The sequence below is a fragment of the Citrus sinensis genome, chromosome 3 (genome assembly GCF_022201045.2).
Source record: "Citrus sinensis cultivar Valencia sweet orange chromosome 3, DVS_A1.0, whole genome shotgun sequence".
In the NCBI taxonomy this organism is placed as follows: domain Eukaryota; kingdom Viridiplantae; phylum Streptophyta; class Magnoliopsida; order Sapindales; family Rutaceae; genus Citrus; species Citrus sinensis.
This window is the reverse complement of record NC_068558.1, coordinates 32,514,081-32,536,611: the sequence shown is the minus strand read 5'-3', so window position 1 is coordinate 32,536,611 and position 22,531 is coordinate 32,514,081. Positions and strand designations below refer to the sequence as shown.

General features: G+C 34.4%; 2 protein-coding genes and 1 pseudogene across 4 annotated transcripts; 2 read left to right on the top strand and 1 right to left on the bottom strand.

Annotated features, from left to right (window-relative positions):
• Positions 1-265: 265 nt before the first annotated feature.
• LOC102625537 (guanosine nucleotide diphosphate dissociation inhibitor 1) lies at positions 266-4,615 on the top strand. The gene is made up of 13 exons (XM_006478428.2): positions 266-511; positions 1,276-1,338; positions 1,431-1,514; positions 1,627-1,734; positions 1,835-2,007; positions 2,439-2,550; positions 2,661-2,741; positions 2,842-2,904; positions 3,023-3,124; positions 3,480-3,604; positions 3,856-4,066; positions 4,155-4,229; positions 4,323-4,615. The coding sequence occupies exons 1-13, from the start codon at positions 425-427 to the stop codon at positions 4,371-4,373; spliced, it is 1,335 nt and encodes a 444-aa protein (XP_006478491.2). The 5' UTR covers positions 266-424; the 3' UTR covers positions 4,374-4,615.
• Positions 4,616-6,386: 1,771 nt separating this feature from the next.
• LOC102625814 (uncharacterized) lies at positions 6,387-13,377 on the top strand (annotated as a pseudogene).
• Positions 13,378-13,430: 53 nt separating this feature from the next.
• LOC102613566 (MLO-like protein 1) lies at positions 13,431-19,117 on the bottom strand. 3 transcript variants are annotated; one of them, XM_052438832.1, is made up of 15 exons: positions 18,935-19,117; positions 18,773-18,830; positions 18,359-18,600; positions 16,637-16,753; positions 16,459-16,512; positions 16,301-16,314; positions 15,648-15,732; positions 15,486-15,560; positions 15,321-15,409; positions 15,151-15,200; positions 14,725-14,765; positions 14,341-14,550; positions 14,162-14,229; positions 14,000-14,060; positions 13,431-13,824 (listed from the first exon to the last, which is right to left on the bottom strand). In XM_052438832.1, exons 1-15 carry the CDS (start codon positions 19,049-19,051, stop codon positions 13,645-13,647), a joined length of 1,461 nt encoding a protein of 486 aa, XP_052294792.1. In that variant the 5' UTR covers positions 19,052-19,117; the 3' UTR covers positions 13,431-13,644. The 3 variants fall into 3 exon arrangements, with proteins under 3 accessions (XP_052294792.1, XP_052294791.1, XP_006478537.2); XM_052438831.1 differs by lacking the exon at positions 16,301-16,314 and having other exon boundaries at positions 15,648-15,729; positions 16,430-16,512; XM_006478474.4 differs by lacking the exon at positions 16,301-16,314 and having other exon boundaries at positions 15,648-15,742; positions 16,452-16,512.
• Between the last annotated feature and the right edge of the window lie 3,414 nt (positions 19,118-22,531).

Here is a 22,531-nt window from a genome sequence, read left to right as displayed (position 1 = left end):
TGTATATAGATAATTTTAAGCAATTTATTCAACTCATTAAAACATAAAGATGAAATATCTTATGATGTAATTAGAATACTTATGAGGTAAGTTAAAAAAAGAAAAATTATGATGATACAAATTGTGATGTAAAAGATAGATTTTATGAATTTAGTAGATTGTTATGTAATTGTTTTTAGAATAAACTGTAAAGATCAATTTAAATTTAAGAATATTAAAAAGGGGGACACAATTATTTAGCAAAATGAGTTAAAGGCAAACTTTGGAAGATATTCTTTTGGAATTTCCCATTTAACAAACAAAGCACCTCCTTCTCTCACTCTAATTCCTTTCTTTGCTTCTATTAATATTACTCCCTTCACTTTGACCTAACCCACAAAAACCTCTGAATCAGAAATCAAAAATCAAAAATCAAATCATCAACATGGATGAAGAGTATGATGTCATCGTCTTGGGAACCGGTCTCAAGGAATGCATCCTCAGTGGTCTCCTCTCTGTTGATGGCCTCAAGGTCTTAAATTCTTATTCGCATGTTACTCAATTATTATCCATTTTCAATTTCTGGGTTTTTTTTTTTTAAAATTTTTTTCGATGATTTGTTGTGATTTTCTTTCATGGGTTTGTTTTGAACTTGATTTTGGTATCTGTGTTTGTTTCTGATCTGATGGATCTGTTTGTTCTGATTCGATCTGATTCATTGTTTGATGTTCGTTGATTGAAGATTTTATTTTATAAGCTGTCTAGATCAGTTGGTTTTGTTAATTATGCAAATCTGTGTACTTAGTTTGAATTAAAGAGTGGTGATTGGTGGAAGAATTGAGTGGGATTTTGGTCTCTTTTAAGAATCTAAATGGAGTTGTTATATTTAATAAGTTATTTTTTATTGTTGTTTAATTAATTGATTTTCATTATGTAAGTAATTGAATTTAAAATAGTTGATTAATTTCGGCAAATGAATTTTATTGCACTTATTTGTGCACGACAATGTGATTAATAATCATTCACTTACCTGATAAGCTTACACTTTTCTTCTCTGAGTGAAAATGAAAACTTAAACATTTTGAAAGACGATTCCTTTCTCATGGAAGCTTAATAAATTCCATTTCTTTTTGGAGCCTGTCTCTATTTGTGCACGTGTAAGAGCTGTATATTGTTTACTAGTGTATTGCACAATTCTCTATTACATTTATTATTTGTAAAAAGCTGTGCACTTAATCCACAATTTTATGCTTTTTCATTTGTTTTGATTTTTTTGTTTACATGTCTTGTGCGTAGGTCCTGCACATGGACAGGAATGATTATTATGGAGGAGAGTCATCATCGCTCAATCTCATTCAGGTCTGAGCAAATGAACCTCTCAATAACATTCCAATGTGCTTCCAGTTCACTATTATGCATCAGACAATTTTGTTAACTTTATTTATCAACAGCTCTGGAAGAGATTTAGGGGAAATGAACAACCTCCTGCTCACTTGGGCTCTAGTAGGGATTATAATGTTGACATGATCCCGAAGGTGAATTTTTCCCTCACCACTTTTCTGTCTCGTCATTAATTGCCTGTACAGAACATTCTTTCTCTTCATTTAAACTTGCTTGTATTCTACTGATTTTTCTTATTTTGGCTAGTTTATAATTGCAAATGGAGCTCTTGTTCGTGTCCTCATTCATACTGATGTTACAAAGTATCTGTACTTCAAAGCTGTGGATGGCAGCTTCGTCTATAATAAAGGAAAGGTATAATATTAAATTGACATATTTGAATTTTTCATTTGTTTAGGTTCTATATATACTTGATCGTAATTTGAATTGCTGGTATATAAACCTGCTGCAATAGGTCCATAAGGTGCCAGCAACTGATATGGAAGCGCTCAAATCTCCACTCATGGGTATTTTTGAGAAGCGCCGTGCACGCAAGTTTTTCATTTATGTTCAAGATTATGATGAAAATGATCCCAAAACACACGAGGGAATGGACTTGACCAGGGTGACCACTAGAGAGTTGATTGCGTAAGCCTCTGCACTTATTTGTTACTGCTATATATCTCTGCATTGATTTTTATCATGATGAGTTGATAATGCAAAGTCTGATTTAGGTGATGTTAAATGTCCCCATGGACTTCTCTATCTCTGTTTCAGACGTTGTTTGTAGATATGTTTAATAGAGTACATGATGTTTTGTATGTGTATTTAATAGCTAGACTGAAAGCAAGATATTTTTTACATAGTTTTATACAAATGAGAATAAAACAATGACTTGCACAATGAAACTTTCATTATTTATCGATTTGTTACTGAGTTCTTGGGTAGAAGTTATAAATTTTTCTGCTTGTTTTGTGATGTTGATATCCATTATTCTTCAGTAAAAAAGAAGAAATGCGGTATTAAGCTGTTTTACTCAACAGATTGATGGAGATAGAATGTTGCTGACATTTTGACAGGAAGTATGGTCTTGATGACAACACTATTGACTTCATTGGTCATGCATTGGCACTTCATAGAGATGATCGTTACTTAAACGAACCTGCTCTTGATACAGTGAAGAGAATGAAGGTCAAAACAGCATTTGATTTTTTTTTAATAATAATTATTGTCAACTGCAAGTTTTTATTATATCATGGACGTCCTGAAGTTTTATCCTTACTGGTTTTTGTGTGCGGTAGTTATACGCAGAGTCTATTGCACGATTTCAAGGAGGATCACCATACATTTACCCTCTGTATGGGCTTGGAGAGCTGCCTCAGGTCTACCTCTCTCGCTCACATATAAATTATGGTGTAAAACTGGTCCCGCAATCAAAGTTAAAATTAGTTGACTAAATTTGATTTTCTTCATTTTCATTAGGCCTTTGCTCGGCTTAGTGCTGTTTATGGTGGGACGTATATGTTGAATAAACCTGAGTGCAAGGTACCTTATTGTTCTTCTCAACTTGCTATTATCCTATTCTTTTATGAAGAAGATCCCCGTGATTTTTTTAAAAAAATTTTCAAGCTGGATGTTATTTGGCATGTTTTTCAAATGCCAGGTAGAGTTTGATGAAGAAGGTAAAGTAGTCGGTGTCACGTCAGAAGGGGAAACTGCAAAGTGCAAGAAAGTTGTTTGTGATCCTTCCTATTTGTCCAACAAGGTAATCATTATAATGTTCATTGGTTTTATTTTGATCTTCTTGGTGAGGCGAATCTTGAGGTTTTTTTAAAGCATCTGAGCATTCAGGCGAGCCACTGGTGGTGTTATATGTAGTGGGTTTATATGCCCCACCCCAAGTCATTTTAAACCTGGGGACAAAAGTTGGTTACTTGTGACAAATTATACCTAATTTAATCTTGCAACTGCAAACGGATAAATGCTAGTGCAATTATGAGCAGAAATGCAGAATGTGTATCATTGAACCCAGATTCGTCTCTTGCTTTTTTATCTAATCAATTGTGATGTCTTGTAGAGAAGATTTCTTGATTTACAGAAAATGGTATCTTTTTGAACAGGTGAGGAAGGTTGGCAGGGTTGCTAGGGCAATCGCTATTATGAGCCACCCAATCCCAAACACCAATGATTCCCATTCAGTGCAGGTTATCCTTCCGCAAAAACAGTTGGGTCGTAGATCAGACATGTGAGTTCTTTTAAAATATTGTTGAGAAAGATTTGTTATTGTAAGTAGATGGAATAACATTACCTGTACCCCGCTTATTCATTCTAACTTTTAATTCTCTGATTGGACTTGTAACTCGCTTGCCACTTCCCTCAACCGCAATAAATCTGAAAAGTCAAAAACCAAATGGAAGTTTTGTGCAGTAAGGCTTTGAGGTAGTGTTTCTTTTGCATGTTTTACGCTAATTTTTTGTGTTTTTTGTGGTTGAGCAGGTACCTCTTCTGTTGTTCCTACTCCCACAATGTTGCTCCAAAGGGCAAATTCATTGCATTCGTATCGACTGAGGCAGAGACTGATCATCCACAGACTGAACTTAAGCCTGGAATTGATCTTTTGGGTCCAGTCGATGAAATATTCTATGATATATATGACAGATATGAACCAGTTAATGAACCTTCTTTGGACAATTGCTTTATCTCAACGGTGAGTATTTCTTGAGTTTCTTTTTATGGTTTCAATGACGTTGATCGCCATGTTTCTGTATATATTATAAATGGTTGCAATTTTTCAGAGCTATGATGCCACAACACACTTTGAGTCAACTGTCACGGATGTACTGAACATGTATACCATGATAACCGGAAAGGTAAGTATCATATTGTGGTGATAACTATTAACTACTTGGCTTATTCGATTCCTGTCTCTAGATCCAAATTCTTACTCGTATGCTTTTTTGCAGGTTCTTGACCTCAGTGTGGATTTAAGTGCTGCCAGTGCTGCAGAAGAATGAGGAATCTGCAACTTCCCGTTCATGTTTGCGCATGTAATGCCGTCAGTGGGATAAAGCTCGAAAGAATGTGGGGGTTGGACACTTGGACTTTGTCATGGTTTCTGTTTCTCATAGTTGGTGATTTTATTATTATTATTATGTAATGGAATCGTGTTTTAATTGTTCGCCGTGGGAACTAATGTGTAGATTTCAAACATGCATCTTTAATTTGCTTAAATTATATTTTAAAATTTTCAGCTTGATTTTATCTTGCCTAGGTATCAGCCCCATATGCGCCTTAATTTTATGTTGCTTTGAAATTCCCTTTTCAAAATTATCCTTTGTTGCCTTTTTCTTGGGAGTGAAATTGTTTTATGGTTGCTATTATGAAAGTTTCTCCCAAGATTACGCGACAGATCATCTACAGGAAATTGTTTAAAAATCACTCGGTCATAGTTGATGGGACATTGAGAATCCGCTTTGATCTAAAAGACTCGGACTGTGGCATTAATTCATAAAGCAATAGTTAGATTTTGTCTATCTCTACTTAAAAAAAAACATAAAATTAATTTATAAAAGTAAATAAAGTTACATTTGACATGAAGATATGTATAATATTATTATTACTCGTTTATATAATATTATTTTCAAAACTCATTTATATTTCATTTGTTTAATTTATTTACATTTTATTGTTCTTTTATGTGATTTTATTTAAGGTTAAATCAATAATTAAAAATTTTATTGAATGATAAATTCAATGAGTAAATTAATGAATTCAAATAGTCTCATCTTAAATTAAAATCATATTTAGGTGAGTAGGTTTCTGCTGGACCCATTTTTCTTTTACAACGGCCCAGTAGCCCAATACCTCAGCCCATGAAAATTTTCTCTTTTGTCATCTTCACTAGGGATGGCAATGGGGAGGGGAGGGGACTAATCTCCCCATATCCATCTCTTATATTTTGCGTATGTCTCCGTTCCCATCAGAATTATTTGAGAGAATCTCCATTCTTACCCCGAATAATAACAGGGGATCCCCAAGGGTCCCCGCTCCCCGAATAATTAATACATTTTTTGTTTTCGATTTTGAGTTAATCATATTAAAATAAAAAATTCAAATAAAAGTAAAGTTTGAAATATATCTTACATTAATATCCATTACATATGTCACATACATTAAATTAGTAAGTAACGCAGCATGTAAGAGATACAAACTTCATTTACAAACTATCGTGAATAAATTAATAGTCTAATACAAAATTGTTACAAATAAAATCGAATTTAGATTCAAAATTAACTTTTTCAATGGTGGTGTGGGCACTTTATAAATGTGGACTATTTCCTTTACAGCACAATAGTTAAGTCGGAGCAAATCAAGAGCAAATATTAGATTAGATTAAATTAGATATTAAAATTGTGATTCGTTGTGAACAATTATAACATCTAAAAATAAATAAAAAATATATTTAAGTTTAAAATATTTAATGAATATTAAAATTAAAATAATTTTTTTGGACTAATAGAATTTACCCGGTTTTTTTAATGTCCTAAATAAAAATTTAAAACTTTAATTAGTTAATTAGGCATAAAAGTTTAATAATATAAATATTTTGATATTTGTTATTTTTACCAATATTTATTTTTATAATTCAAATTTTATTATTTATTTACTATTAATTTTAAAAAATAAAAATAAAATTAAAAATTAAAATGAAAAAATGAGTAGGGGATGAGAATTCCACCTCATCCTCGTCCCCTCCCCAAATAAAAAATTGAATAAAAAAATTTTCTATCCCTTCTCCAAATAAAATATTAAATATGAAATTATTTTTATATCCTCTCCGAATGAGAAAAATCCCCAAAAAAAACGGTGGGAGATTTTAGCCATCCCTAATCTTCACTACTTACGCCGTGTAAACAAAAACCCTTTCTCTTTCCTTCGACATCCCGCGCTTTCCAACAGACGGTACCGTAAGGAAGCTCTTTTTTATTTTATTTTATTTAATAATTTAATAATTTACTTAGCTTGAGATGGGTAAAATTTGATTGTGTTTAAGTTCTAAACTAAATTTTTTAATTGTTTTTGGCAGACATGAAGCTTGACGTTGACGTATTACGTTATCTCTCAAAGGATGATTTCAGGGTTCTCACTGCCGTTGAAATGGGCACGAGAAATGTTCGTTCTTTAATTTTATACTTATATTTTAGTTTTTTGGAATTATTAGTATAAGAGTCTATAGTCTTTTTAACACATTTTTTTCTCTTCTAACTTTCAGCATGAAATTGTACCTTTCAGAACTCGTGCTTCGCATTGCTTCTCTCAAGTACTTACTTTACTTCTCAATATTAAACTTACCCTTTCGTAATTTCGTTATTTATTTCTTGTTCAGTTTATTCATTTCGAATAATTTCATAATTATATGCACATGTATGTATGGGCATGTAGGCACCTACAAGGTTTTAAAGAATTTGCTTAGGTATAAGTTGTTGCACCACGACTCTTCCAAATGTGATTTTTGATTTTATCTTCTTATGGAATCGATGTCGGATGCATATTTTGATCTAGTGTATTTTTTTCTTCTTAGATGTTTCTGATTGCCCTTGTTATGTGTTTAGATGATGGGTTTAGGCTCACATACCTTGGTTATGATTTTCTTGCATTTAAGACCTTGGTGAATCATGGGGTGTTTACAGCTGTAGGATGTCAACTTGGGGTTGGAAAAGAATCAGGTTAAAGTTTATGCATTTATTTAACTATGTACAAGTTCTCATGGATAGATGGCAAGTTTTTATTATGACAATTGTTTGTTTGGTTCAAGATATCTTTTAGGTTGCATAGGCTTGGGAGAACTTCTTTTAGGGCTGTTAAATCTAAGTGTGATTACTTGAGGCATCGTAATAGTTATAACTGGCTCTATTTGTGTCGGCTTGTGGCTCTCATAGAATTTGCCTTTATAGGAGGCGTTTTTGCTGCTAGGCATTGTGTGATTATGTGGACTGTAATAAGCATTGTGTGATTATGTATCTAGTCCACAGCTATCCACTGTAAGACTTCCCTTTTTACTTCTAAATATGTTTGCTTTTCATACAATTTGCATACGGCTGTTTATTTTCTTTCTGTTTCTACTTTAAAATGTCTAGTAATTTATTTCTTGTGTTACTTTGACTTTAGCTCCTGTAGACAAATATGAAGAAGTGAAAAATTATTTACAGTAAGATGGCTGTTTATCATTAAGAACTGGCGAGGCACTATTAAAGGTTAGGAGAAAATTATTCAGCTAGGAATGGATTATGACTGTTTTAATATTAATTAAAGTTTTTAGTGAGTTTTTTTTTTAATATTTGGTAATTATATCAGCTCTATCTGCTCGTTGCAGTGTGCAAGTGAATCAACTACAAAATCCAGAAACTGTTTTGAAACCATCATTGGTCTTGTAGTTTGATTGGAAGAACATGGTCTTATTCACTGTGACGTCATTGAATTCAACATTATGGTATGCACTTCAGGCTTGGTCTCAGTCTTCTATTTTTAGTTTTGCAGTGCGTTTGTCATTACTAATTAATTGGGTTTATGATAGGACTTAGGGCTAAATTAGGGCTGACTTTTATTGATTAAATCAAAAGAAAACAAACAATCAATCCTGACCTATGATTCGAGAGGTAGGTCAATCTCTCCTAAAACTCCTAATAGTTCTTAATATCAGACAAAACTCAACATAAACCCTAAATGACTCCATAATTTATTATTTATAGCTAAACCCTAATTAATAATAAAATTACTAAATTACCCCTGCCCTTAAAATTACTAAACAGCCCCTGCCTCTTTATATTTGTGCCTAATATAAGTTTTTATGGATCTAACATTACTCCCCTCCCAAAAAGACACCTTGTCCTCAAGGTGGAATCCAGAAAACTGTTGTTGTGTTCTTATCCGCAGTCATCTGTGCCAACTCCATTGACTCCCCTAACCCTCTTGGCCTTAGCAAGCGTAGTGAAGCTTGAATTTCTAACTTCAGTCCCTTCATAAAATTCCCTTCCAATACCGCCTCCGGGATTCCCACTAAACGCCCCGATAGCAACTAAAACTTCTCTCTATACTCCATGACCGTTCTCTCCTGGATCAGGACAAAAAACTGTTTGTGCAAATCACCCTCTTGAGTGGCCCGAAACCTCTCCGACAGCCGGTCCTTAAATTCACCCCACGACCTCAATGGTTGTCGTTGTTCCAGCCACTGAAACCACACAAGGGCCTTCCCCTCCAAACTTAATGCCGCCGCCATTAGTTTTTCCCTTTCTGAGAGTCCATTGATGGCGAAATAGCGCTCTACCCTATACACCCATCCATAGGCATCCTCGCCTTCGAAAATGGGCATTTTTAGTTTCCTTACCCCAAAATCCGCTCCAAATTGAGTTAGCCTGCCCAATTTCGCGCCATTGAAGGTCTCCAACCTCCTGAACCTACTCCATTTTCCGCAAATCTTGAAGACCCAGCCCAAAATTCTCCTTGCCCAGTCCCATATTGGGCTGAAATCCCTCGCCCAGCTGCATTCTGGTCATAACCACTCCCTTTCTCGCCGGTAACCCCTCCTCCTGGCCATCCGGCCCTAAATCTGACCTGTCCAGACCCAAAACCGCCTTGCCCAGGCCCAAATCCAGCCTGCCCCGGCCCACAGCAGCCCTGCCCGGCCTGCCTTGGCCCAAAACGGCCTTGGCCAGGTCGTGCGTCACCCCCAAACGTTGCCGAGTCGCCAAGCCCGGCCACCCCCGACTCCCGCGTGCCCCATTCCGATGCCGAAACACCGATTCCCAACCCTAAACTGCCTCCTCCAGCCGCGTAACCCTCAGATCCACCACCCCCAGCCGCAACCTAGCGTTCTTCGCCACACCCAACGGCAGGAAAGGCTCCCCTAGGCCGACCTCCCCGCCATCAAATCTGTCGTGAACTGTTGCCCTTGGCTGTGCAAGACTGGTGGTTTTCAGCCCTCCCTCTGTGCCATCGTCGAGCACGGGTTTCGTGTCACCAGATCTTTCTCCCACCACACCGCCTTGGCCTGTTGATACTACCAGTGGTGGGTTGAGGTGGAGTTCTGTCAATTTCAGCAACATGGCTTCAAGGGATGAAAATTTTTGTTGAACGTTATTAAATCGCTCATCAATGGTGGCCTTGAGCGATCTAATCTCCGCTTCCAATTTTTCTTCAAGCGCGTCCACTTTCTTTGTTGCCATTGTCTGAGGATTCTTGCTCTGATACCACTTTGATAGGACTTAGGGCTAAATTAGGGCTGACTTTTATTGATTAAATCAAAAGAAAACAAACAATCAATCTTGACCTACGATTCGAGAGGTAGGTCAATCTCTCCTAAAACTCCTAATGGTTCTTAATACGAGACAAAACTCAACATAAACCCTAAATGACTCCATAATTTCTTATTTATAGCTGAACCCTAATTAATTATAAAATTACTAAATAGTCTCTGCCCCTAAAATTACTAAACAGCCCCTGCCTCTTTATATTTGCGCCTAATCTAAGTTTTCATGGATCTAACAGTTTATGTTTTCTGCTATATCATTTCCCTTTTATTTTCCTATTGGGTTTTATGCATCCACTGGAAGATGTTGTAATACTTAAATGCCTTATGCTCTTTTAGCTTATTGGCAAGTATCTTACTCATCTTTTAATATTTTTACCTTTTAGATTGATGATGATGAGAGGGTAACGATGATTGATTTCCCACAAATGGTGTTCGTATCACATCAGAATGATCAGATGTAAGGAATACTCTCTGTTTAATAGCATGTTGAATTTTACTCATATCTATCTAATTTCTGGTCATTGATGGTTATCTTGATTAAATTGGTTAAGTCTGAATTTTACTATTCACGTGTATCATATCTTCTATACATTCCTGATAAGGCTGTATTTTTCAGGTACTTTGACCGCGGTGTTGAATGCATCTTTAAATTTTTCAGAAAGAGGTCAGTTTTTTTATTGTGCTTGACTTGATGGAACTCTGACTTTAATGGGTTAATATGTGATTAGCTTAGACCTGTGAGATAAAGAAAATTATTGAACCGCTGTTCCATGTTATTCTCTTTAAGATTTGAATAAAGCGTATGTATTGTCAGGGTTGCACTCTTAAGTTCTTTGTCGTTGTGTGAGGCATACTCAGGAACATGAGATGGGCTATATATAGCTTGGATAATGCACTTGAATGTATCTTGCATTTGAATTTAGCAGATTTTATCCTAGACTTCTTACTTTTAGTTGGCTGATGCAAAATTTCAGCTATGTTAATTTGTTGAGTATTAACTAGTTTCTATAATGTATTCATTTTCTTTACCCAGGTTCCACCTAAATTTCCAAGAAACCACGGATGGCAATGATGGCTCAGATATAGACACAGAAGAATGCAGTAGGCTTTCCTTTGCTTCAATATCTAAAACTGCTGGCTTTCTAGTCTAGGAACTTGCTGCCAGTGGGTTTACCAGAAAGGACCAGGATGTCATTGAGAAGGTATGGTGAAACATATCTTATCACATTCATACGAATGCTCATGCGTCTGCATGAAGATATAGATGGTGTGTGTGCTTGTGCATGTCGTGCTTGAGCACATGAGCATGTCCTGAGAAGGGGATAGATGGCTAGATGGTAATTTTATTGTAGGATGCTTCATAGCTTGTTTGCATTGCTGATTTGCTAGATCAGATTCCTTTTGATAGTTTAGAGTCCCGAGACTTCTTGTTTTAGCTCAGTTGTGTGTTAGAAAATAACCTGGAAAGCATAATACTTGTATCAAACTGATATGCATTGCCATATATTCCTTTATATGTGCTCATTTTGCCAATGGCCATCACGAATAGATAGAGAGCATTCAAAAATATGACTAGCTTTTTCCATGAGAGTAGTGATTGGCATGTTTAACTACAATGCATTGTGTTGGTACTTATAATCTCTTGTTTGGTGTGGGTATTGTCATTCATTTATTCCATGATGTATGTTCTTTTATTTTTCTGGACCATTGGTTAGGCCTGTTTCTGTTGTTTTCTTATAGCGTGTACTGTGAAAAATGTTTCCAAGTGTAAATTAGGGCATTACATTGTAATACTTGATATGCAGTTTATTGAAGGAGGTATTAAGAACGAGTCAGGTCCTAATGATGAAGGAAGTGACGACAGAAATGAATCTGAGGTGAATGGAACAAATGTCAGTGGTCTTGATTCTTTACACTTGGCGGAACAGGTACGATTCTTATGAGCACTTTCTGGCTTTAAATATTCAAGAGATTTAATTTAACGCAGAAGTTGGGTGTAGTCTATGAATGAAAATTTTTCCTTGGTATGGTGAGGGATTGTCTTGACTTTTCACGGCGGGCAACTTGGTGATCTGTAAATTTAGAAAGGACAATGACTATTGTTATTATATTTGAATGGTTGAGGTAATGGACATTAATGCTCTATAACATAAGGTATAGACTGGATGGATTAAACTTATAGGATGTGTTGTTTGAAATGATCAAAGTAGTGGAAAGTTACAGATGAGTCAATAGAAATTAGCAATCCAAAAGAACAGTTTTCGGGATATGATGTGCCGAGTCATCAACCTTCAGGATGACAGTGACAGTGGTCCTACTGGAGGATTCAATTAATTGAATGATCTAATGAAGGGATAAAAAACTCTTGAAGTATATAATTCATGAAGTTGCACTATAGTTCAAAAAGTAATGCGAGTCGTGCTAAGACCATATTTGTTTTGTCTTTTATTTTTTGCAATCTGATTTGCTTTCTTTTGTAAATGAATTTTAGTGGTATTTGTTTCATCTAGTGTTATACCTTCTTGCATTGATATTGTAAATTCTTATGCAGGGTGTGTTTCACGAGGATCCAGCTTTAAATAGCAAAAAGGAGGTGCAAATGAGGAGAGTCAACAGAACTCTGAAGCAGGCTGAGGTAGTGAACCTGACAGGCATAATGCTAGTGACAAGGTATTACTCGGGAAATTACCCTTACCCTTTCGCACAAGGTTTCAAATATACATTAAGTGTGCACTTTGTCTGGATCTTGGATACTTGATTTGCTTATGGCCATGTGGGAGTCTGTAGTTAACTCCATGTCAAAATATGATGTGATGCTGATGATGAACCTTCAAAGGGATCTGATATAAATGAAAGAAAAAATAATATTCATGATTGAGTCCTTAGGGATGCTAAGGATAGTATTAGGGTTTAAACTTGTCTTTTCTTTAAGATTTAATTTTAATTTGGTCTCCTTTCAATTAGGAGTTTCTTAAAGAATATATGTAGTCTTAGAATTTGTTTGTCTTCTCAGTTTGTTGTATCAGGTTTGGGTCTGTAGGTACTTGCCCATTTGTTAATTCGGAAGTCAATTAACTTTGGGCTTGTTGATTGTATCTTTTCTTTTCTTTTCTTTCTTAATAATTTCTATATTACAACTATATGTCCTTTTTTATGGCCAAAATTGGTAGCCATTATATTTTGTGAATATTTTGAAATAGATTTGTTAGTTTATTTTTGTTCTTTTCTGGAAGATGATGATGAGACTGTGAATGAGAATGATGCTGAACTCGTGAAGCAGATTGAGAAGCAGAGAAGACGTGCAGTAGCAGCTGTCTGTGGGGGACGAAAGTCTCTTGCCTCAAGAAATTCCTACAAAGAATCACTCATGTAATCTAAGGCATAGAGTGATACACAACCGAAAGTGTGATGTTATACATACAAGCTATAACAGTTTACTCTCACTGGATACCAAGTCATTCATGACGCGGCACTGAAATAGTGATGCAAAAGCTGGAGCTGGAAGCCTAAACATGGGGAAGCATGAGTTTGTGTTTTTGGTCCCTTGGAGTTGAGTATGGGTCACTACAGTTTGTTATGCTCTAGTAGATCGATATAATGTTATATAATTATTTTTGTTCGAGGCAACATATAAAATTATGGACAATATAAAATTTTGATGAGAATATTTGCTTGCAATATTTTCGAGCGAAAGGAATTGGTTTTCCTTTCTCATCATTTTCCTATTGTTGCCTAGTGTAATCTGAATGCAGAACTGTAGAAAAGTACTTCTGCAAGAAAGAGCATCTGCTAAGTGCTTCCCATCGTCGTAGGAAAACAAAAACAGGCCTGTCAAAAGACTATCGGAATGAAAATCGAAAAAGTAGTAGGAGAAACAACATCAACATTATAGGCTTAGTTTTCAGAAATTTCAAGACCATAAAAAGTGTTCATTTGTGGCTATTGGAGATGGGCATATCTTCTTCTTCCATTGAAGATCACTTGTTGCTTAGCTTTTGCAGTTGAATCACAGAAGGATATTCCTCTTTATGACCCACTTTGCTTGAGCCATCAGCTGCATTTTTGTTTGTATTTTTCTTTTTAGCCATCCTAGCCCAACCAACAAGTCCGTCTTGAATGTGTTCATCAAATATTGCCTTCTTGAATGAACTTCCCATCTTCATTTTCACAAATAAAAGTTAAAGAAGAAAAATTTGTCAGGTCCGATTTTATAACCACCACAAAGTTTAGTTGCATACAACTTTACACTTGTAACGATGATCAAAAACACCATACGGCAAAGACATCATGTCACGAGTTTCGAAAAATGAAGGTGGTTGGTTATGATCTTACCTGAGTGACAATAACATAGAGTGGCAGGGTACTGTAGCTGCAGATAAACTGAATGAAACATCTGAAAAAGCAAATATATTTCACATTCAAATGTAGGAATACAAGGCATTGTGAACTAATACAGAACCATGGGGAGGAAAGTAAAGACGTTTTAATTTTTACCCTATAACCAGTCTTGGGATGATAAATCGAACTCGTCCCATTATGCAAGAATCAAAACCATATTGAACCTGAAACAAATTAATGATCATTATTTTGAAGCTCTACACACACACACACACACACACACACACACACATATACTTTTTTTAAAAAAAAGTATTTGATGATCATATTCTTACCCATATCCAGAAGAAAAATGCAAGTTCAAAAGAATTTTGGAACAGAATGATATGAATGAGTATTAACACGATCCGGGGTCTGTTAAACCAGAAGTGATCATCTGAAGGTTGAACTACTAAATCTCCTTCAATGGCTATATGTTTCTCAGCAACCTCATGTGCTAATTGTGATATTATGTGCTCTAGCTTAGTGCCCACGGCAAGTAGAAGCTGCATTAAAAAAGGGAGTGGGTGGGGGGGGGGGGGGCGAGGAGGGAAAGTACCAAAAAAATTCCAGGGCATCACTATCAGAGCAAGTCTCCATGAAGTAAATCACTGAAAACATAAAAATGTATAATTGCGTATGGAGATAATTTAACAGCATTGTGTGTTTGGTTCACTTACAATGAAGGGAAAAAATGCTATCCAGAAATACGTGTGCCATCCTGCAGAACAAAATTGGAGTTACACAATTAATGGACACAATGCTATGGCATTTAAAATGCCATAATTAAGGAATTGGGTGAATGACACTTTCTACGTCGTGGATAAATTTTTAATTGCTAATTTTCTCCCCCGTTTTAAAACATTACCAAGAAAAAATAATTGGTGAAACCTAAATGTGATATTTTAATATATAAATTAATTATTGGACATGTACAATTGAAAACTATATAATTTCTATGATAAAAGGTCACATTTACCTATTAACAATTGTTTTTTTCAGTAAGCAGTTCATTACCGTAAATGAAATGAAGGAATGAAATTTTGTACGAAGGAATGAAAGAGTCATTCTCTCGTAATATATAAATTATATAAAATACAGCTTACCATCGATATTGATCAGCAAGAAAATGACAACAAATAGCCAAAGATACCAGCTGCAGTCAACCAACAATTGTTATTTGTGAATCCATCAAAGAAGACAAATAGATTAATGAAAATTTTAGCATGCAAAACTATGAACAACATGGAAAGTTATTTGTGACCAATAATTATACCTTATTCCAACAACTTTCTTAAAATCGGCTTCAAGTGTACGCATCAAATACTTGTGAAAATTAAACTTGGGGTTTCCTCTGCAATGAGTCTAAACAGGAAATGGATTAAGACAACAAATTACCATAAAAGGAACCAAGTGGTAGAAAAAACACTTGATAAATTACCATAATGAAGCCAAGCCGCAATGTGGTGTAATCTGATTTTGTGACAGAGCCGTAGAATTGCTTGAAAAATGAATGCTGCACAGAAGACGCAACAAAGGAATTAAAAAAGGGGGGAAAAAGAATAAAGAGATGGAAATCTTGTGTGTTTATAAGTGAACTCACCAACCAACCCATCAAAACGTAGCTTTTGCCGAGACCCTGAAAGCGATTCTTGATGAAATCATGATCTTGAACTTGAATGTATCTTCTACTTTGAACTGCAGAAATGTTACTTGCATTAGAAGCAAAGAACATGAAAGTTAAGAACCTGTATAGGGATGTATTATATTTCAATCTACGATATTACATCAGAAAAATTTGTAGTGCTACTGCAACCTAGATATCTGGCCAAAATGAGTCGAATTTGCTTCCATAAAATATTTAAATGAAACATACACATGAGAGAACTTGAACTCTTCCTAACACAACTATGCGGGTATCTATTTTTAATTTCTTCTCTAATTATGCTCACAAGCTAAGGGGACTTGAACTCAAGGTGACTTACCTAGGTGGTTTGCTAATAGATGACTGTTAATGCACAATAGAGAAACTGCTTAACTCAAAAGGTTAGAGAAATCACACGACTAAAAAGCTTAAGTTGATAGGTAAGGGCCCAACAATAATTTTTAAGACTGATCTTATCAATCCCCTTCACGTGAAATTGGACTAAGATGTGAGATAGAAGATAGTAAATAGGTCAAAAGACAGAAACTCAAAAGTGAGTCAAGAAATTAAATATAAATCATTGTAAGAGATTACACATAGGGGTATCCAACTGCAGAGATTGGCTCTTAAAAAAATCACTTGACTCAAAAGTTTAGGGTGATTGGTGAGACTTCATAATTATTTTTAAGACAAATTTTGACAATAAAGATAAAATTCTTGAATGTGTAAATAGATGTAACTTGGTAGATGAAAAAGGATTACCCGTTGCTAGATTATGTTCTTCTTTTGAAGCTGAATCCTCCCACTGTTTCCATTTGCGTATCTAGAATATAAAGTAAACGCATATTTTAGAAAATTAACATCAAACATTTCTCATGAGTTAATTGAGGAGAAAATTTTGAAAAATAATGAAGTTAATATATAAATTGTGAGAAGTTATTAGGTACCTTAGCTCCTCCAAAAAGAATGGTTAGAGCACAGAAAGTGACATGAACAACGGCTAGCACAAAGATGAATATGTGAAGATGATGCAACGCAGTGATGGATAGCAATGGCACCTTCCCCTAAAACATATGAATTAACAAAGAGAGGATTAAAACTAAATTTTAATTTTACAATTTCCTATGTCATATCAGAAGTTTCTAATTTAGATATTAATTAATTAAGCTATAAGAAACCTCAATTAAAATTTTGTGAACTTCGTCTACAGGGTAAAATTTTGGCTGATTTTGTAACAGGTGCTAATGAGAAAGCTTGATTAATGATAAAATTTTCAAAACAACAAACTCATACGTATGTTCATTATTCCTTGTTCACATTTTATGATCAACGTGGATATTCATTCAAAAATTAAGGGCATTTTGATTGAAACACTTCACTATATTAATAAGCGAGATTCGGTTTCAGGATTTTAAGCAATCTTATAACTTAAACCAATTTCTATTTGATTGAAGAATAGGTATAGTGAAATGAACGATGCATCAAGCATAGGTGGGTTAATTAATTAAGAATCAAGATATTTGAAACATCCTTCAAAACATTGATTAGATAACAAATATTATTCTTTGTCGAGAGAGAGAGAGAGAGAGATCGTGGAGGTCTAATTTTAATATTTGAGAAATATGATTAAGGAGATCATGTACACAACAATTTTGGTCCTTGACTTTTCGCCTTTGATTTGCGAATAATGAATGAACATGGGATCTGTTGTTTTCAGTTTCAGAATAAAATTGGCTGGCTCCAAAATCAGAGATTAAATCATGTTTGATAATGAGGTGCTGTGGCTTTTAAACCCTTCTTAGAATTGAAGTTGAACAATAGTATCTTAAAAGTTATAATACTAAAGCGTCTAGTAAACATTAGTTGGTATAATATGGAAGCTAAATTGATTTGCTTTTATATTTAAATGATAAAAAATCTATTATATTTAAATGATAAAAAATCTATTATATTTTAATGATAAAAAATCTATTATATTTTTATTATTTTGTAAAAATTATTATTCAAAAATTATATTTACTACATAATATTAATTTTTATTTCATAATTACAACCTTTTTTTTTGTTCATAGTAGTTGTAGCATTTATAACACCTCAATACCAAATAAAACCTTAATCTATAGCTACTGCGGAATAAAAGTTAAATTTGTCAAAGAAAAAGCTTATAGATTATATTAAATAATAAATTTTATATTAGTTTTTATATTTAACAGTTATTACAAAAATTACGAAATAAAAAATTAAAAAACTACCGGCTGGGTTTGCGAAGATACAGCCCAACGAGTTGCTGGGTTATGTAAAAGTCCAGTTGGTGGAAATCAGACCCAAACGGCTCCTTAGTTTTATCCAACTTCCATGCCATGTGCATAAAATATTCCTCATTGTTTTTATATAAAATGGTTTAAGTGCGGACGTATGAATTTCATAAAATTTGAATTTAAATTGGAATTTGAGTTGTACAATACCATAAGATAATTTAATAGTAATTCGAATGTCCGGACTTGTTGAGTATGACTCTATATATGTGTGTGTGTGTATGTATGTATGTATGTATGGATCATTAACATATTGTTTAATAAAGACAATGCCAGAAATGTAACTTAACAGAGTGAAACTAACAAATCACGAGCTAAAGAAGTAAAGAATTGAATGAGAGAGAATTTAGTTACCTTGCCAGCACAGTAATCGCTGGAGGCTGAGGACTCGGCGAGAAGGCGGCGGCCGGCGCCATGATGAGAAGTAAAGGAAGAGAAGAATGACTCAAAATGGGCAGTCGATTTTGTCGCAGCCTTGTGTGCCTTTTTGTCACAAGGCAACCATTTACTTGCTAACTCCTCAGATATGCAGATTTTAGCAATCATTCCTTGAAACACTGTCAGTAGCAATGATATAAACCCCAAGAGCATCAACTCTGCATCAACCCCACCACCAATTTGAAAGCGTAAAAGGTCAAGGAAAAGGAGTTAAAAAAAGAAAAAAGAAAAACCTCAACTCATGTAATATTTCTTTAGTGTATTTTAAAACATGTAAACATCTGCACCAAATCATTATGAGCATCCATGGTTATGGTAGCTTAGCTAGACCTTCTTTGATTTTCTGCAATGCTTCAAAAAGAGGTTTTTGGTTGTTTTTCTTCAACACCTACATGAAAATTTGATCAAAACACAATTCAGTATACATGCATATTGCTAGCAAAATTAACCGTATCAATACATGAAATTGAAAATTAATTGACGTGTACATGCCTTGCCAATGTAATGGAGAAAACGTTCCACTGCAAGAGATATGATAACGATGACACTACAGACTAGGGCCACTACCCACGTCGGCGTGTACTCCAACGTTGTTCCGCCTTCTGCCATTGATGATCTCTGATCAAGCTTCTCTACTCTTTGATCTTAATTCTCTAAGGAAAATCCAGATCTCTGTTTGTGATAATAATATAAGATCTTCAAGCATATCATGAGATGAAGTTGGAAAGTCATGCTTCCCACTACGACTAGCATAATAGAATCCTGATTTAAATATATATATATAGTTCTGTTAAATTATTATATATTTCAAGAACTGCTAACTCGAGTACTTGTCAAACATCAGTTTGATTTAATTTGAAGCCAAATATGGAAGCTAATAGTCGGGCAAAAATGTTAAAGAGACTAAAGGCTGAAAAAAATGCAGATAAAATGAGTTATAAAACCATATGATGTTATAATATTAATTGATTCTTTTGTCTTTTTCCTCTAATATCATATGGTGTTATAGTATATTTTGTCAAAATTTTCTCATATTTTATGTCCAAATATTAATGATCAAAATAGGGGACACTTGATCCCCAATATTTGTAATTTTACCACTTTAGTTATTAATATTTTTTAGTACTTGTTACATCCATAAATATTAAAATTGTAATAAAAAAATAATTTTTAGATTATGTTACTATTGCTAAATTTACTATTAGTCTTATATAATGTGTTCGTCAAAAGATAGAAGAATTCAATATATTAAAAGGTTATATGTCTATTAATTTTAGTGTATGGTTGAGATTTAATTACTCTTTTTTTTTTTTTTTTGAGAATAATGAATGTATTTACCTTTTATTTAAACCACAGTTGAGCAGCTTGAGGTAAACCCCCCCAGGCCCCCCACCACCACAAACCCCCCCCCCCCCCCCCCCCCCTCTCCCCCCCAAAAAAAAAGTTGGCTTTTATTCTGAAATGATCTTTGATTCCTTACAGAACGTGAAAATGAAGCGCAGTTCAGTTTAAATCAACAAAAGTTAGAGATTATGTATCACTCAATGTCAGTTTTTATTTATTTATTTATGTATTGTTTGTTCTTGCCAAGTCAATTTGAAGACTGCCACACGTTGTTTCTTGATACAGTGCAAAATCATCCACGAAAAAAGAAAAAATTCATTTACATGATTTTAAGGAGAAAACAATTTGACATTTTGGTCACTTCTCATTTCGATGATACTGAATTATTGACATGCCAAGAAAGATCTACCAAACTGAGGAATTCTAGAATACATTAAAGAACTTACCGATACTTGTACGACATATGTAATTACGTTTAATATAACTATCATTTACATAATAATTTTTGAAAATAAATACACACATGTTATAACATCATTTTATTTGTTGTATAATTGATATGGCATCTCTAATGTATTTTAAATTTTTCTTACAGACACTACAAATGAGCTCTTTTGGGTGGAGTGCCTAATTATCTTGCAAACATTAATTGTCATACACACAAAAAAAACACCCACATTTACATAATAAATTTCTATAAGTTGATGACTCTAATGGGTAAAGATAACAACGCATGTTTGCAAGGAAGGCATTGCGCCCAAGAGAGGTCACTCCTGGTGTCTACTTAAGCTTAAACCTTATGAGGCGGGGTACCAATTTAGAGCACATTAGATACTCCCTATCGCCCAATTATGCTTGTCGACTATACATGAAATTGATGCATCTCCAACAACATATAGAGGCAGAACTATGTTTGACCCCTCAGGATTACAATTTTATGTTATACCTGGGTGAAGTTTACGGGTTCTCCAATATGTTCTTCACTATAGGTCCTCAAATTTTTACCAATTTTATGTTAAAGTTAATTTAAGTTTTACAGTTTCTTCAATATGTCCCATCAAACCAAGAACTTGGTTCCGCAACTAGATATAGAATTTTAAATAAATTCCAGTGTGGAGCTCTGTTAGCAATTGATGTTGTTACCAAAACCAAAAGGTGAAGCTCCTGCAGCTGGGTTGACTTAAAAGGAATTGTTAGTCCAATGTTTCAATTTAACAAGTGAATTAATGGATCTTCTAACCTCTAATTATTATTTTTTTGTAAGATATATTTAATGTACAAACTGATTCTAGCTAATGCTATGTTAAATTTTATCACTTGATTAAAATTAAATTAAGCTAATATCAAAGGATATTCAAATTAACTATGGTATTAGTTCTAATGATTAACCTCAAAAATGGAAAAGGTTTTTATAGATTCTGGACTTTTTCTTCAATTCCCGCGAAAACTTATGTTCACCTGGACTTTTGATCAGCATATACAGGGCTTGGGAAGAACCCAAAAAAAAAATAAAAATCAGAGAATGTAAAAAAGCTCAAAATCTTCTTAAGGATCACATGCAACTCAGGGTTTACGGTTTACAATATAGTTAATGTTGCCAGCTCATAAATTTGCAAATGCCATTATCAAGTTCAGAAGTCACGAGTAAGGCTATGTGATCGATCTTAATCACAAAAGGGTACTCGATTATCCAATTTCGTAGGGCAGCGGAAGCTGGTGGAGTCTACACGGTGTTCAGTTTAATAATCAATTCACATTAGGATTTTGACGTCTTATTGTATCTACTAGTTTTCTTTTCAACAAAAAGTTGGACAGCCGTAGAAAAATAAGTGTAATCACTCATCAGTCATCGATTAATCTTCACCAGTTTAGTCCAATGAAGTTTACACAGTGACAACAACATTTGAATTATCGGAGACTGTTAGTGGTGTTGTCCACAACAGCTATAAAAGAATGAATGCTGTTGAGTCTACGCGGTCTTCAATCTTATCCGTTCTCTGCTATACTCGCTTTTGCTTCTTCTTTCCATTATTCAACATCCATTCAGTAAACTGTTGAAAAGTCATGCACGTGGCATCCAAATTCAAGAAAGCATGCAAATTTTCAAGAAAGCATGCAAATTTTCACAGAGCTACCAAACAATTGAAGAAAAAAATGAAAAGTTGGCAAATTTGTCAAATTTGCCAAATGGACACAATTGACAATTTGCTTAGGTTAGGTGGAATAGTAGAGAGGTTGGTGCAATAGTGCCATTGTTTTTCCTATAAATAGATTATTCAACATCCATTCAGTAAACTGTTAAAAAATCATGTACGTGGCATCCAAATTCAAGAAAGCATGCAAATTTTCAAAGAGCTACCAAACAACTGAAGAAAAAATGAAAAGTTGGCAAATTTGACAAATTTGCCAAATGGACACCATTGACAATTTGCTTAGGTTAGGTGGAATAGTAGAGGGGTTGGTGCAATAGTGCCATTGTTTTCCCTATAAATAGATGGCACTTCTTCCATTCTAAGCATCCCAAAATTGTTAAACTTATAAGTTTCTAAGCTCTTGAGAGAAGTGTGTCTGAGGAATTTATCTTTCCTGTAGAGTGTGAGAGTACTAGGTATATTTGGGTTTTTGGGAAGTGAGATTCGTTACTCAAATATTGTACTCTATTAATTGTTAAATAAATAATTATTCTTTTTTGCCTCCGTGGATGTAGGTTTAATTACCGAACCACGTAATTCTTGTGTCATTTAT